Source organism: Mytilus galloprovincialis, chromosome 12, assembly GCF_965363235.1.
Source record: "Mytilus galloprovincialis chromosome 12, xbMytGall1.hap1.1, whole genome shotgun sequence".
Taxonomy (NCBI): Eukaryota; Metazoa; Mollusca; class Bivalvia; order Mytilida; family Mytilidae; genus Mytilus; species Mytilus galloprovincialis.
The window spans coordinates 29,499,245-29,514,778 of NC_134849.1; the positions used below are offsets into that span (position 1 = coordinate 29,499,245).

The 15,534-nt window shown below is 32.2% G+C and overlaps 1 protein-coding gene and 1 long non-coding RNA gene across 2 annotated transcripts; both read right to left on the minus strand.

Annotated features, from left to right (window-relative positions):
• Positions 1-1,123: 1,123 nt before the first annotated feature.
• LOC143054456 (uncharacterized) lies at positions 1,124-3,350 on the minus strand (the record flags this gene model as incomplete). The annotated part of the gene is made up of 1 exon (XM_076227465.1): positions 1,124-3,350. A coding segment is annotated over one exon (1,251 nt), but the record flags the coding sequence as incomplete, so codon positions are not given.
• Positions 3,351-3,426: 76 nt separating this feature from the next.
• On the minus strand, positions 3,427-11,025 carry LOC143054809 (uncharacterized). The gene is made up of 3 exons (XR_012971825.1): positions 10,816-11,025; positions 9,348-9,690; positions 3,427-3,520 (listed from the first exon to the last, which is right to left on the minus strand). It is a non-coding gene; the product is annotated as an uncharacterized LOC143054809 (long non-coding RNA).
• Between the last annotated feature and the right edge of the window lie 4,509 nt (positions 11,026-15,534).

The window sequence follows — 15,534 nt, forward strand, 5'->3', positions numbered from 1 at the left end:
AAAATATACCTGAAAGTTTTATATTTAGTACAACAACATGATTTCCGCGTCATCATGAGTTCAACGTTTCTTTTCTGTATGTATATGTTTAGACGTGCAGATAATGGTCTATATTCATTAAATAAAACAAAACATATTTGTAATGTAAATGTCGATTCGAACATGTGCTCTTTTAAATGTCTATGACTTTCAATCAACAGAGAAAATGCAAATTAACAAAAAATGAAAGCTGTTCGATGAGTTTACAGAATTATTTCCACGCTTTTCGCACAATACTACCGTACAATTTAGGAGTTGATAAGCCGTTTTTGTTGAGGTTTCTACAGGAACAGCCAACGTCACTTATCAATCATTGTATATATGAAAGTACATTGTATTTTATGCTAACGAAATAATTTTCCAGTGATGTATTGATTACATTCGTAAAAATCTGTGACATCGCTACAAAAACAGGTTTGACGGGCGATTTTGAATACATAAACACCGTATGATAATACTAAAAGAACAACATCGTCTAAAAAAGGAACATTAACAAAAGGGAATGAAAAATCGTCTTTTGTGTCGTAAGATTTAGTCTGGAGTTCCCTTTAAAAATTGAAAAGTCTGAATCGATAAGGGGACAACTACTGCTTTTTATGTTAGATTTAGTTAAAGTAAGTTCCTTTAGTGTAAATTTTGGTAGTATATTTAGCATGTTTACAGAACTCTAGATTCAAAAACAATCATATATACTTATCGGTAGGTAAGTATGTATTCAGGAGGACGCCCTTGTCTTTTTGTTTAGTACAAAAGTAAAAATCAGCAAATTTGAGCATTAGTCAGCTCTTTTTTAGGCATGAATTGTCATTGATATGGTTATAATTGTATTTAAGCATTTCCAAATTTTGAATTTGTTGGAATAATAAGGATGTACTGCCTCAGTAACATATAACCTTAGCTTTATTTGGCAAACAAAATTAAAAATAATGGGTCTTCAATGCTCATTGTCTTCGTATATTTGTTCTTGGTTTGTTTTTTGTTTGTTCGGTATCACTACGGAATTGTTTGTTAACAAAACGTGCGTGTTGAGCAGAAAACTTTAATTTGTATATATATATATATTAACATAATATTTATAACATGGTCGTACAACCTGAAGATATGAATCATTCAGGAACTCTCCATGTATTTGTTCTGTTAACAGCTACACAATACCTATTCACATATGAATAATCTGTTTTTTAACAATACATCATTTGTACATAATATAGTATTTTCATAATATATACAAATTTATCAAACTTTTTATAAAGGCACTGTACACAAGTGTTCCTAAAGGTTAAATGTAGCTTTACTAGTAGTTAAATCTACGTAAAGCTGAAATCATTTTTGTATTAATGATAAGTGATGTAAGTAGTTATCTAGGTCTTCGGTAATTTGGTTTTGTCATTTAGATTCATACTTGATGCATCCAATGAATACACAGATAGTCTGTCACTTAATTGACTGATATTTGTTTACATTCTTCAATTAATGTTGATGCTTAATGCTTATACTTAATCTATTAAAAGCTGTAACTTCCTTGCCTCTGCTGTAGAACATATAACACCATCACATTTTAAAGCTTCTTCATAACACTGATAGGCTGTGTTCTTATCACCGGATAATTCAAAGCATATTCCAAGTATTGTTATTGAATTAGATAAAGTAGTGGTCGATATGAAACTCCTCCTCTTCACTGTTGATTCTAAATCACTTAAAGACTGTTGTCTTTTATTAGTATCACCTACATGATTATAGCAGAGAAACCTAAGACAGTGAGACATAACAGTAGGGGGTATTAATAGGCTATAGTCATTTACATCCAGCTGTAGTTCGTTTGGAATTAGCGAGGACTGATGTATGTAGCAAACATCGCTAACAACTGCCATTTTCATCTTGTCACAAAGTGTTATTGTGGAATGTACACGATTAATATAATACTTGATATGTCTGTCTTGGTAATTTTGACAGAACATTGGTACCATATCAGTTGAACATCTTGAAAGAATATAATCCGTGAGTCCCAGTGTAACATTGAACTGTCCTGTTACATAATAAAACGACGCGTATAACACCCATCACGAGACAGCTTCTGTCTTAATACCGTTCTGTAAATATCTATGATAACGTTTGTGTGTTCTGTACCTTTCAGTCGTTACTACTTGGGCTGGTAGTAATTGTGCTGCAAATTGACTCATTTGGGCATGATGATGTTTGCATACATCAACAATAAATTTACACGTTTTCGACTTAAGTAAATCCTCAATAAATACAAGTAATTTCAAACAGACCGATATGTCATTCATTTTACAAATATCTGCATCAGATATCCTGTAAAATAGTAAGTCTAACATAATAAATGAAGTTTCAAGCTGTGTGCTTAATAAACGATGATGTCCATTTTCGTATAGAAATACACTATGTATCAATCCATAAATTCCGTCACACTTTATTTTATACAATACATTTATTAGCATTTTACTGTTTTCTCTATTGATCTTTCCTAGGAACATATTATGTTCAGGTATAAAATAGTTCGGACAATAACAGTTATTTACCCAAAATATTATTTTATTTATACAGCGACAAAAACAAGAATATAATTTAGATAATTGAAATGTGTCAATATCAACTTCTTCTGAGACCCAGAATAAAGCTGTTTTCAGAAAGTAAGAACACAACAAACTTTCGGCATGTTTGTTAGTGTTAATGATATGCTTTAATGTTAGTTTAAGAAGACAGTAACATAACAGTTGAGTGAAGTTAAACGAATGTACAAGTTGCTTTTCTGCCACGGAGAAAGATAATCTCCATAATATATCACAATCTGGCATATTCCTTGGTCCAATAGGTACAAGCAAACATCCGTCTTTTTCAATCTTGTCAATTACAGAATTCGGCGGCCATTGCAATCGGTAACGCGATGCCCAGGGTAATGCATTGTAAGGTAGGTATCTACTTCGTAGACAAACAGCAACATCCATGTTTTGACCTTTATCTGATAGACAGGGGCCGTGGAGTGAGAACTGACAATTGGTGAGTTTCTTATTTATATTACTTACAAATGTGTTTACTGACAAATATAAACCTTTTCTGATACTTTCAAAGCATTCGGGTTGTATAAAGATAGATTCACCGTCACCTCCTGCTATTAATCGGAGTCTAGTAAAACCAGGATGATCATTATCATTCTCCATTACCAGTGTTGTCAGTTGTACTGAATGTTTGATATTCTTTACATCACGTATTACGTCTACGTCTTTGATGACAAACATTATATCTATGTCACTACCTGGTAAATCAATTCCTTCTGCTAAACTTCCGCTGGAGATTTGTGTTAACTTTGCCCCTACTGTTTTCCCTATTGTATTTTGTATTATATCCTGTGTGATAAATAATTGTTGCCTTTTACGTATCTCTACTTCAGTACCAGCTGTATTCACTAAGTGTTCGTATAAGTTTCTCTCCTTCGAATCATTTGCCGTCCAGGACATGTCATCTATAAAACATATTATTATTCAATTATTAAACTAAAAATTGTCATGACATTTACATAGTAATACATACTTTTTTGTTCACTGCTGATTTTTCCACACGATCTTTTATATTAGATCCAAACGATATTTTGTATTATACCATCATTTAAATGTATACATAGTGGGTATCTAGTATTGTGAATCGTAAGCTCAAACGATATTTAATCACCGATAACTAGTTTTTTTCAATCGAAAAAATACAAGTAAAGGTAACAAACTAAAACTGAAAGAATCGTTACAACTGTAAACATGACCTTTTGCATATAAAGTGAAAGAACCAATAAAATAAACCTAATTTTACCCCAGTTTAGAATATGTTTTTATCAACTCCTGCAATGTTGAACAGCTGTCAGCTGGTACTTGCACTCTGTTAAACGTCATCTGTGTCTTATAATAATAATTATGAGCCATGATTCTGGCAAAAATCTGTTCGTCCTTTTTTTTAAAACAATCACAGGAATTAACTGCGACTTACTAGATATATGTTAAGTGTCTAACTTACAAATGATACAATATGTCGTCAGTTATACATTGTGTATATTTCTATTTACTTTAGTCTCCCTGTTTTTATCTGCATTGTATTATGTTTTTTTTATATACAAAATATTATGACTTGCTCGTGTTGCATCTCTTCCTCGGTTTACCGGAAATGCAATAAACACACCCGGTTTTTATATTGCTGTTTTTAATTTGTTAACCGTTAACATTATGTTTTTCTAATGCTTACCTACTCGAGAAATTGTATATACTATATATGAGATTTGTTAACAATGAAAATAGCTTTTAATGTTGACGTCAATGACAATTATCAAATTCACAGTCTAAGATATATCTCTTTTTAAGCTGGCGTTTTTGTTTGGTTTAACGTGTTTTTTCCCTTAATAAATAAATTTGATCGGCGATATCTGAATGCAAATGCACAGTTAATACAATATTGGGGACAAACATTCAAGGCCAAAAAGCAAACAAAAAAGTCCAAACAAAGCCATGGCAAAACACCACTGCGAAATATTTAATCCTTCGAAAATACTCACTTTAGAAAAAAAACGGTTTTCATAATACAGGTAAATCTTAAAGATTATACAAATGTAGTAAGAAGAGTGAAATTTTTAGATATTTCAAATATTCAAAGCTGGTATATAGACAAGATCCATATAAATATAAAATAACAAAAAAGCATTATAAACAGTATCAACAGGTCGAATTAACAAGAAAATACGATTTGTGAGTACTCGCAGTTACTGACAGCTAGTTATATGCCGAAAACAATTAATAATAAAAAATCATGCATCAGAGACTAATATGTAGAGGAATCGGGTCATATTATTTTGTTTATAGATAAATTGTGTTCAGAAGTTACCGTCTGTCATGTAATTATTTTCTTTGACATCACTTCTATGGATTAGTGACTGCTAAAAAAACTGTGAAGCTTTTTTTCCCGTTATGTGAATGTTTCATTATGAGTTTGAATGTCCCTTTGGCATCCTTCGCATCTCTATTATCATAAGTTTAAAGATAGTTATATTCGGTGAGTAATATATAGCAGCCTTGCAAGGTCTACATGTCGGTCATACGTGGTTCACCTGACCTCGACCTTATTGCATTGATCAATGAACAAGGTTACGTTTTACTGATCAAGTCTTTATCTCAGAAACAAGTAGTGGGTCATTTATATTCTGTCCTTGTGATGGAAGCAAAGTGTACATGTCTTTATGGCCAAGTTCATCTGACCTTACCTTATTTGCATGGAACATTAATAATGTTTATTTCAAGTAATACCTGTATATTTAATAAAAAGATGCGGAGGAAAGCAGTTTTGGCAAGTGTTCAGTCTTCAACGATAAAAAAATCATATTGAATGGTTGGCTATGAAATTTCCGGGTATAAATATATTTTTTACATTGAATAAATTCATTTGAGAAAAAAAAACCTGTCAAACATGAATATTGTATAACAAAACAATTTGCAAAAACAAATTGACAGCCTTGAAACAACCACAACCATTCAAATATCGGTTCGATCCTAATTTGGAACAGGCATATAAGGAATTTGTTCATTGATTGATCGTTTTTAGCTTTACGCCACACAACGGCTACATCGCGGCGAGAATGTATGTACATATTATCCTTTTTTCTAAGAATTTCGACATTATTCAGTTAGTTAGTAAAACTTGCTGTATCAGTTTAATCTTAGGTCATTTAAGTATTACGGTAATAATGGTTATGATCGTAAATTTCTAAGACAGATTTTAATTTAATTTTTCCGCAAGCTTACAGTAACTTGGCCTGGTATAAACTGAAAAACACTGTTTTTGCAAAAGACTTGAAGACAAAGAACACTCTGTAACATGAAATGAATGATATTTAAGGATATAGATTTGTACAAAAGTGAGAGAAAAAAATGAAAGCCGTGGAATAAGCGCAGAATTTGTAACCACAAACGAAAAAACACCTGTCCTGCTGTAATCTGGACACATATGGCAATTTGCTTTAGAAATTTGTTTAAACAAACATATAGCTGATGAATTATTGCAGTTGTTTCTGCTGTTCTATAATTCAAAGAAAGATCGATGCCACATTTGTGTTGTCTTTTACAACGAGGGGGTATTTTGGTAACAATAAAATCATGCAAAACCATAACATACTTAGTAGTCTTGGTATATTCAGAGTGTGACACGAAATTGACCGATTTGGTTGTTATACTACAATTATAACAAACTATATATTCAATAAAAATTTGAATGTCTTGAAAAACAGACACTAAGCATATTATTCTTTCGAAGATAATAATAATTTACTTAAGTTATCTAGCTATTCAAAACAAAATTACTCAACCACACACCAAGCAAAACTGAGAAATTTAATGAGTGTCCACTGTCTTTGTTAATGACCTAATAGTGTAAGCAATGATTATTTCACGGGATAATCCGTTCTTTATCAATGCCAAAATGTTTACATAGTTTGTGTTTCTAATAGCTTATTTCTTCAGTGTTTTAAATGACTTTTATCTCACACATGAAAGTTGGCACACACACGCACTGCGTCTTATCGCTTAATCAGAGCAAAAATTATCATGAAGATACACGCAATAATTCTACTTTCGCTGAACATGTGGTAACTTTAAAGCAACATTTTAGTCTTACTTGACTGTTGAAATAATTATATCAACACCATTTAAATAATTTCCGCTTTTGTTATATCATATATTTAGTTGATAAACTATATTTTAATTAAGAAATAATTCATGGGGGCTTGAATATCGCTCAGCGTAAAATATTTGTCATAAAGGGCCAACCTGTGGTAAAATCTAGATATATTTAAGCCCCCATGAAATATTTCAATTCTAATAGGATAAATACGGCAATTCTTTTGGATCGAAATGCTCTAGGTGGAGGCAAATATTTGCCGTTCCCATAAATTAACGCACTTTTAGATTGGCGTAAAAGAACGCAGTAAACATAATTAGTGACATGCTCAAACTATATACAATATCGTATTTAGATAGATTTGGATGCATTGTATTGATAATTTATTTAAATGTCTTTTATGTATAATAAAAGCATATGACGTTGGAGTACGATTGGAACATATATTCATAATTTACCACGAGTGTGTACCCAAAGCCTTTGAAGGACGTCATGCTAAAATAACTGTTTTCACCACGAAAAAAAAAGCGTAAGTATTGTATTTTTTTGTGTTAAAGATATCCCGTTCAATACGGGATTTAGGGGGTATCCTGTAAAAACACAAAATTTAGAAAATAAATCGTGACCATGAGTCAAATGATATCGGATATGTTCCTTACGTCGTAACTACAATCCCCTTCCCTTTCATGAATGTGACCTACCGAATTAGACAATTTACCGGATTTGTTATCAAATAAGCAACACGACGGGTGCCGCATGTGGAGCAGGATCTGCTTACCCTTCTGGAGCACCTGCGATCACCCCTAGTTTTTTGGTGGGGTTAGTGTTGTTTATTCTTTAATTTTCTATGTTGTGTCGTGTGTGCTGTTGTTTGTTTGTCTTTTTCATTTTTAGCCATGGCGTTGTCAGTTTGTTTTAGATTTATGAGTTGGACTGTCCCTTTGGTATCTTTCGTCCCTCTTTTTTTTACGACCACAATCATGACTGTGAAATATAATGATTTTCCTATAATTTACCAACAAAAAAAACCGTGTGTTATCAGTTGACTAAAACTCGTTACAAGGACGCTTTTCTGGACGATGAACACCTTACTATAACACCTTGATTGATTTTGGAACCTTCAAAAACGAAATAAAGATAGTCGGTGTGTACTTGTTTCTGCTTTGTACTTTTTAAATCTCAACTTTATTGTCAAACAGATCTTTTTAAACTTAAAATACATTAATAGGTATATTAATATTTATTTTAAATAGGTCGAATTTGATCCAAAGCGTATATTATATGTATTTGTGTTGATGAACCACTTTTTTCAATATGACAGAACAATGAACAACTGTCATACAGGTGTGATGCTTCTTTAGCTATTGAACCAGGTCTAACACGCCATTTTTTGTCGGGAAATACTAGTAGAAAGTCATGCATAAAGAAGTTGTTTTTTACTTATCTCATTGGTTGTTACCGTTTGATTTTTGGTCAGTTTTTTATGAACCTCCCCTTTTTGAATAACCTTGAACTTTTATATTATTCGTGATACTTATCCCTCTCAATCAAAATTACAATATCAAGGTTTTGATTCAAGTGATAAATTATAACGCAGTGTGGCCTGCCACGAGTTTTTCTATAGGTTAAATTTGATTCTGTTGAAAATGTCATTTTTTATTGAATCTCGGAATTTGACGTTTTATTTTGTGTTCATCTCATGAAAAAAACATCTTACATTTAATCTAAAATTTGCATGCTCAGATAAAAATAAAGGTAAAAACAAAACAGCTACAGCATTCGAGTTCTTCAAACAACTACTAGTCAAAACAGTTGAATCGAATAGATCACATGACACTATTTGGTCTTTGAATGTTCTTATCGTGTATTTGGATGTTTCTTAAACCAATATTTTCTTTTAAAAAATACAGACACAGAAATCCTACCTGATATTGACATAACATGTACATGCAACACAACAGGCCAAAGACCACAGTTAATGACCCCGCTTTTCGTTGTCCACGAATATAGCTCCTTTTAATTAGAGTATATTTTTCCTTATTTTTTTTCTTTCCCTTCCTCACTCATTTCTTTGATTTTTTGGGTGTAAATGAAAGAGAGGTGAAATAAATGTTTGGATGTTGTATTTAAACTGATTTTGAAATGAAATGAGTGATTAGGCCAAGTGCAAAAAGGTAATATGTACAGTTTTCGATACATCTCTTGACTTGACAATAGGGGTATGGATGTGTTTTGGCTAAATTTGTAAAAGTGATTGCTTCAATATTTCTGAATCTTGGATATATATCTGGGCTAGTATTATACATTTCACACACAAAAAAATTGACAAAAGTGCATCGTGCATATTTTTAATGATACTGAACGTTATAAAGAACAGATAGAGGAATTAATTGTGATCTGTGGCCAGCACTGCGTGTTTACAGACAAAGACAAGATTTAGCAGCACTAAATTTAGCTACATCTTTTTTACAGGATGAACAAATGAATGAATTAATTAAGTTTTCCAATTTGTTTTGACTTAAGTTTTTCAATTTTAAACTAAGTATATTACTCTTTGGCTAAAAGATATTCTTAATTTGTAAAATGTCAACATTAATCTTCCGTTGTGATTTTCTATGTATTTTTCAATATGAATATGTAAATACCTTTATTGTTATCTGAACTATCCTGTAAGTATTCCATATATTCATCCGAAGTTTTGTCCGGATATCTTAGATTCATTATATATTGTTCTCGCGATTTCCTTCTGTCTAAACAAGCTCTATACATTCGTTCGAACTGACTGATTGTTAGCCCGAAAACGTCATTTGAGACTGCGATTCCTACGTCTTCAGACTGGTAAATTGATGGTGTGTATCTGCGCCTTCCTGGATAAGGAAAACGTTTGACGCAGTATTTTTCCCAGTAACTTATTTTCCTCAATCCTCGAACATTTTGCTCGTCATCCTTTTCATCATTTCTTGAGTTCCGATTCATGTTGACTGTTAACTGTAAATTGAATATATTGCGCAATATTGCTAAAGTTTAATACTACTTGAATAATGAAATACAAACAACGTGTATATATATCATGTATATACAATATATTTTAAAAGATCTGAACAAGTAACATATCTACGACAGATCCAGCCATTGTATCTTCAATGAAGGCGATACACTGCTGAACAAACATATTATATTTATAATATCTAAATATCAGCACAACGATAATAAATCTGTTTTTTTGCGTAAGCAAAATTTGATTCTTCCCTTGCCTGTCTTGGAACTCATGCTATATTTTATGGTAAAGAGGTCGCATACAGGGTATATATTGTGACAATCCCAGTTTAGCGTTTACATTCTGTAAGCTGAAGGCGAATGGGATATGAGCCGTAACTCTGTAATGTCACAGTATATACCCTGTCTGAGACCTGATTTACCCGTATATCATGGATTAACCATGTCTAAATTAACGGGTATTTGTTAAATATTCACAATGCATCATCTGTATTTATTACATGCTTATTATTTCTAAATATTTTGAGAAAATCCATTTAAATGCAGCTTTTTGTCTTCAGTTGACAATGTTTTCCCGTTAAGAATTTTTTCAACAGGTTTTAGAGTTCATGTGTTGTCTTTGTATGTGTGTTTATGGCTATGATTTTAACAACACAAATATTTAGAAACCCAACCTGATACGATCCGCATTGTATTTTCTAATTTGTTGTGAAGATAGTTTTATCGAGTATTTTATAACGTGTAATAACATTTTGAAAACAATAACACATGATAAGTATCTCAAGTGTAAATTGAGGGATTTTGTATTAACGATGTACTATTGACAAATTCACGTCAATACTTTCCCTCTGTGAGCCTTTGAAATTCCTTAGTCCTCTGTTTAGGTATCGACTACGTCACATTGTAACATGTGTAATGAGGAAGATTTTGTGATTCAAATTGTGGATGAAAAGTATATTCCCCGGCGATTTTTGAATCTCTCTGTTGGTATCCATTCACAAAAATTAGACAACTTTGTCATCCAAAATATATAATATATGTATGTATTGAATTTGTTTGTATATGTGTCAACTTATCAACATGCCCGCGATAAATCGTTCATGAATAAAAACTTACCCTTTGCTACATTTTTTTTTAATAAAGGGACGCTTACATCAAATCCAACAGGAGTTTCCACTTCTAACCTATCACAATCAACCTATCCCTATATGCATATGTATAGATACTGTTTTATCTGTGTTGTTTTAAACAGATTACAAAACTCGACATTTTGATAATCCGTTATATGTATTGATTAATTTTAAAGATGTGTTTACGATATCAAATATTTACCTATTCGTTAGGTAAACGTCTATATTTAGATGTTTTATAATAAAATCAACACACTTTATTAATATAAGAGACTTGACACAAACGTCAACAAACATATTACCCTAGGTTTTTAATTGTTATTCTCTCCTTCGGAAAACAGGCGATGACCTAACCCTGGTGGCACTCCGCTTTTGGCGGCAGTCTGAACTTCCGAAAATATTTATTATATACATGAAGTGCAGATGTTCTGCAAACAAACATTTTCAATCGTATATACCTCTCTCTGCATTTTTTCATCATATCTTTAGGAAAACGTCTGTTGCAATATAAACTATACTTCATGAACTGTATGCCCTTAATGATGTACACCTCTGAGGAGTCAACAATTTATAGAATTAAACTAAATTAATTTAAAATTTTGCTAAACCTGATTTTTGGGTTTATATGACTGTAAAAAGATTATTTGTGAAGACAAAATCAAATGGTGGTGTACTAATTTTTTGCTATACTGCCCTTTGAAAGTATCTAATTTTATGATTATCCCAATTTTCATTAGTTATTACCTATTTAAAGGCTATTATCAGGAAAAAAGTCACAATTCCACAATAAAACGTTTTGTCCTACTTTTAAAAAAAGATGATGGGAAACAATCTGATTAAAATTTGAACTAAAATATGTGTTGATATAAGAAAGTTTTATCATATGTTGATGCTTTTTTGTATCAAATTAATCCTGGTACCTTTGATAACTATTTACACCACTGGGTCGATGCCACTGCTTGTGGACGTTTAGCCCCGTAGTGAACATTTCGGTGTTGACATGAATATCAATAATGTGGTCATTTTTATAAATTTCTGTTTACAAAACATTGAATGTTCGAAAAACTAAGTATTTTCTTATCCCGGGCATTGATTACCTTAGCCGTATTTGGCACAACTTTTTTGAATTTTAGATCTTCAATGCTCTTTAACTTTGTACTTGTTTGGCTTTATAAATATTTTGATGTGAGCGTCACTAATAAGTCTTACGTAGACAAAATGCGCGTGTGGCGTACTAAATTATAATCCTGGTACCTTTGATAACTATTACCATTTTGACAATTTTGTAAATTTGTGATTTTTCTCCGTTTGGAGTACAGTTTTCATATTTTTTCAACTTCTTTATTATAAATGATTGAAAAAAAGTCATATTTGAGAAAAATGAATTCAAAACAAAAAAGGAATGTGGGATTTACATGTTTCTGAAGAAATCATTTTTTGTATCCCTCACCCATTTTCTCGAAATTTTCATCATAAGATTGACTTAATTGGTAAAAAAAATTGAATACTTAAAAACTACTAATTGGAAAAGTTAAGATTGATTATAACCTTTTTTAAATTTCATTGATATTTTCCACTAGTATCACATATTTTAGAAAACTCCCGAACAAGTTTTCAGCGAGACTGAAACGTCAGAAGAATACTTCCTTAACTAAAAAAATATTTAGTTCAGCGTCCACAGATTGCTGATTACTGCTTCTGAAAGAAATCAGAGAGCGCTTGGACACGAAAAGTTAAAATAAAAGTTGAATGACTTTGCTGAATGATTGGAAATGTCTTATAACATATTCCTAATGATCATGAATGGTCTGGAAAGGTCGAATAAGAACCCTGACAGTTAGGTACATCTGGAAGTATTCAGGGAAACTCATTTGATTTTGCCTAGTCGAATTAAAGTCACGAATATGTCGTGACAGATTCTTCTATAACTGATCAAAATTGTAACAATGTGTGTCCTGAACGGGCATGATCTAGAGAATTTAGTCATAGCTGTTGCGCGTTTTTTGTTTTGTTGGTTTGTGTTAACAATATACTTTAATGTTAGTTTTAGGAGACAGTAACAAAAAAAAGAATAGAATAATGAAATGAATGCACAAGCTGTTTTTCTGCCACAGAGAAAGATTATCTCCATAACACATTACAATCTGGCAACGTCCTTGGCAAATAAGATACTCACAATCATCCGTGGTTTGTAATTTTGACGATTACGAAACTCTCTAACAGCTACAAGAACACACTATTGTTCATGTACAACCATGTGTGTAGAACTTGCATCTACCAGAACAAGTTGCATGAACACCTTGATACGCAGATCGTTAATTGTGTTCATGTAGTGCACATTTGAAGGGCGAAATTGTGTCATACTAGTTTTGCTTGCTAACAAACAATTCTAGCCTAGATTCATTGATGTAAAATGTTGTTGATGTTCTGTCGTACATAACTATAACAAATGCCTCTATCAACTCCTCATCAGCTACACTGATCAATGAAGTTTTTTTTACTCAACCATCGAAACATCTCGGCTACATCAAATATTTCCCAAGTCCTTTCCGTTTCTATGAAAAATGGAAACAGTGTCATATCTAGTTTATGCGTGAAAGAAAAATTGCAAAAACATATGATTAAGACACAAGAGCTTGATCAATTGCGGAAACTCTTTACCGTACTTGTATTCACTCGAACTTCCAGATAACATTGATGACCAAAGGCAATTTTGGGCTATCTCAATTCTTTTAATTGTTACATGTTATTCAGCACAGATTATGATACTTGTGATTTTTTTTTTCATCGTGCTTTCAACTTTTGTCGCAGTCGTTTAATCGCCGAGTATCTTGAAGGATAGTGTGCATTTACTTCAAGAAAAAGAGATATGTTATTCGTGTGTTTCTCTGTCCTCCCTTTTATTTGTATTGTAGTCTTGTCATGTTATGTTGTCAATATAATGTTATATTTAACATTGCGATTAAAGCGGGAGGTTGGGCATGACACAACACCAGGTTCAACCCACCATTTTTTTCTGTATAAAATGTCCTGTACCAAGTCAGAAAAATGGCCCATGCTATATATTATAGTTCGTTTCTGTGTTTGTTACATTTTATCATTGTGTTTCTGTAGTGTCGTTTGTCTCTGCTTTTATTTGAGTGCGAATTCGTATTGCTACAAGACGTGTCATGGTACTTTTCTATCCAACATTCATGTATTTAGTTTTGACGATATATTTGTTATTCTCATCGGAGTTTGTCTAATGCTTGATTCGTTTCTGTGTGTGTAACGTGTTAATATTGTGTTTATGTTGTGTCATTGTTCTCCTCTTATTTTTGATGCTTTTTCCTCGTTTGAGTTTGTTACCCCGATTTGGGTTTTTTTTCTATCGATTTATGCGTTTCGAACAGCTATATACTACTAATGCCTTTATTTGCCAATTATTGTATATCATTTACCAAACAATTTCAGGGGGTCAGTTGTGTCTTACTAATATATTATAAAACAACGTTTTGTCCAACAGGTTTCCTAGCTATCTGTTGTTGAAGATGAAAAGCGAGTTCTTTTCGCCATTTAAAAAAAATCAACTATTATATACATGTATATAAACTTAAGAAATCAACAATATATCGATAGACCAATAGCTCTAATATTGTCAAATTAAAGTATCTTAACATCTGGGGTATGCATTTCGAGGGATTATTGTTTGCCATCTGTATAGCACATTTTTTTTTATTGAATTTGACTGAAATCGGTTAATCCAATTTAAATTGTGCCTTAGTTCGACCCAATTGTTCATCTTGTACCATTTAACTCCCGTGCGACAAGTCGATTAAGGTACAACACCATGACTTAATAATTGGGTTACTTTAATCTCTTAAAGCCGACACTGGACCCCATGTCAAGATTATCGGCAGTGATTTATACCAGTGTGCTCTGGAAGTGCAAATTTATCACTCTCCGAAAGACTTCTAGTGGTAAGTGTTAAACATAAAGTAATGACTGGTCTGGTAATGTGTGTCATTTTTCGAAGTTAAGCAACATCACAATGGTGCTGTAACACAACTGTTCAAGATTAGGAAAGGGTTGGGAGCTCGCAAAAATGTTAAAGCCAGTAACAGATGTGGTGTGAGTGCCAATGCGACAACTCTCCATTCAAATAACAATTAATAAAAGTAAACCATTATAGATCAATGTACGGCCTTCAAAACGGAGCCTAGGCTCACACCGAACAATAAGTAATAATAGTTTGTAACTCGGATTTGTTTTCTCTCAAACGATTAATGACTTTTGAACAGGCTATACTACTGCTGCCCTTTTTTCGTAATTGTTTTTTGATAACTAATTTGTTCAACCTTTAACTGTTAGTTTTTTCAGTTGGATTGTTTTCTATTTATTTTTGTAATGATGGAGAATTGATTTTTTTTAACATCGAATGTCGTATGGTTTCCAATAGCTGCTTATATCCATTTCATTTGATTTTCGGGTGATAATTGTAATTGATCACAACTCATTATCTAAATACAGCATAAATCAAGTATACGTAATAAGAACTTGCTATTTCAACTAAAAGTCACTTTATATTAACCATTGAAACATTTCCATTTTTGTGTTGAGTTCTATTAATGGCTATCAATAAGGGGAATTCATTTTCTTTTGACGCATGTATTATTTATGTTATTGTTCAATTTGTAACCTATGCAATTATCCTCATTTTCTTTTA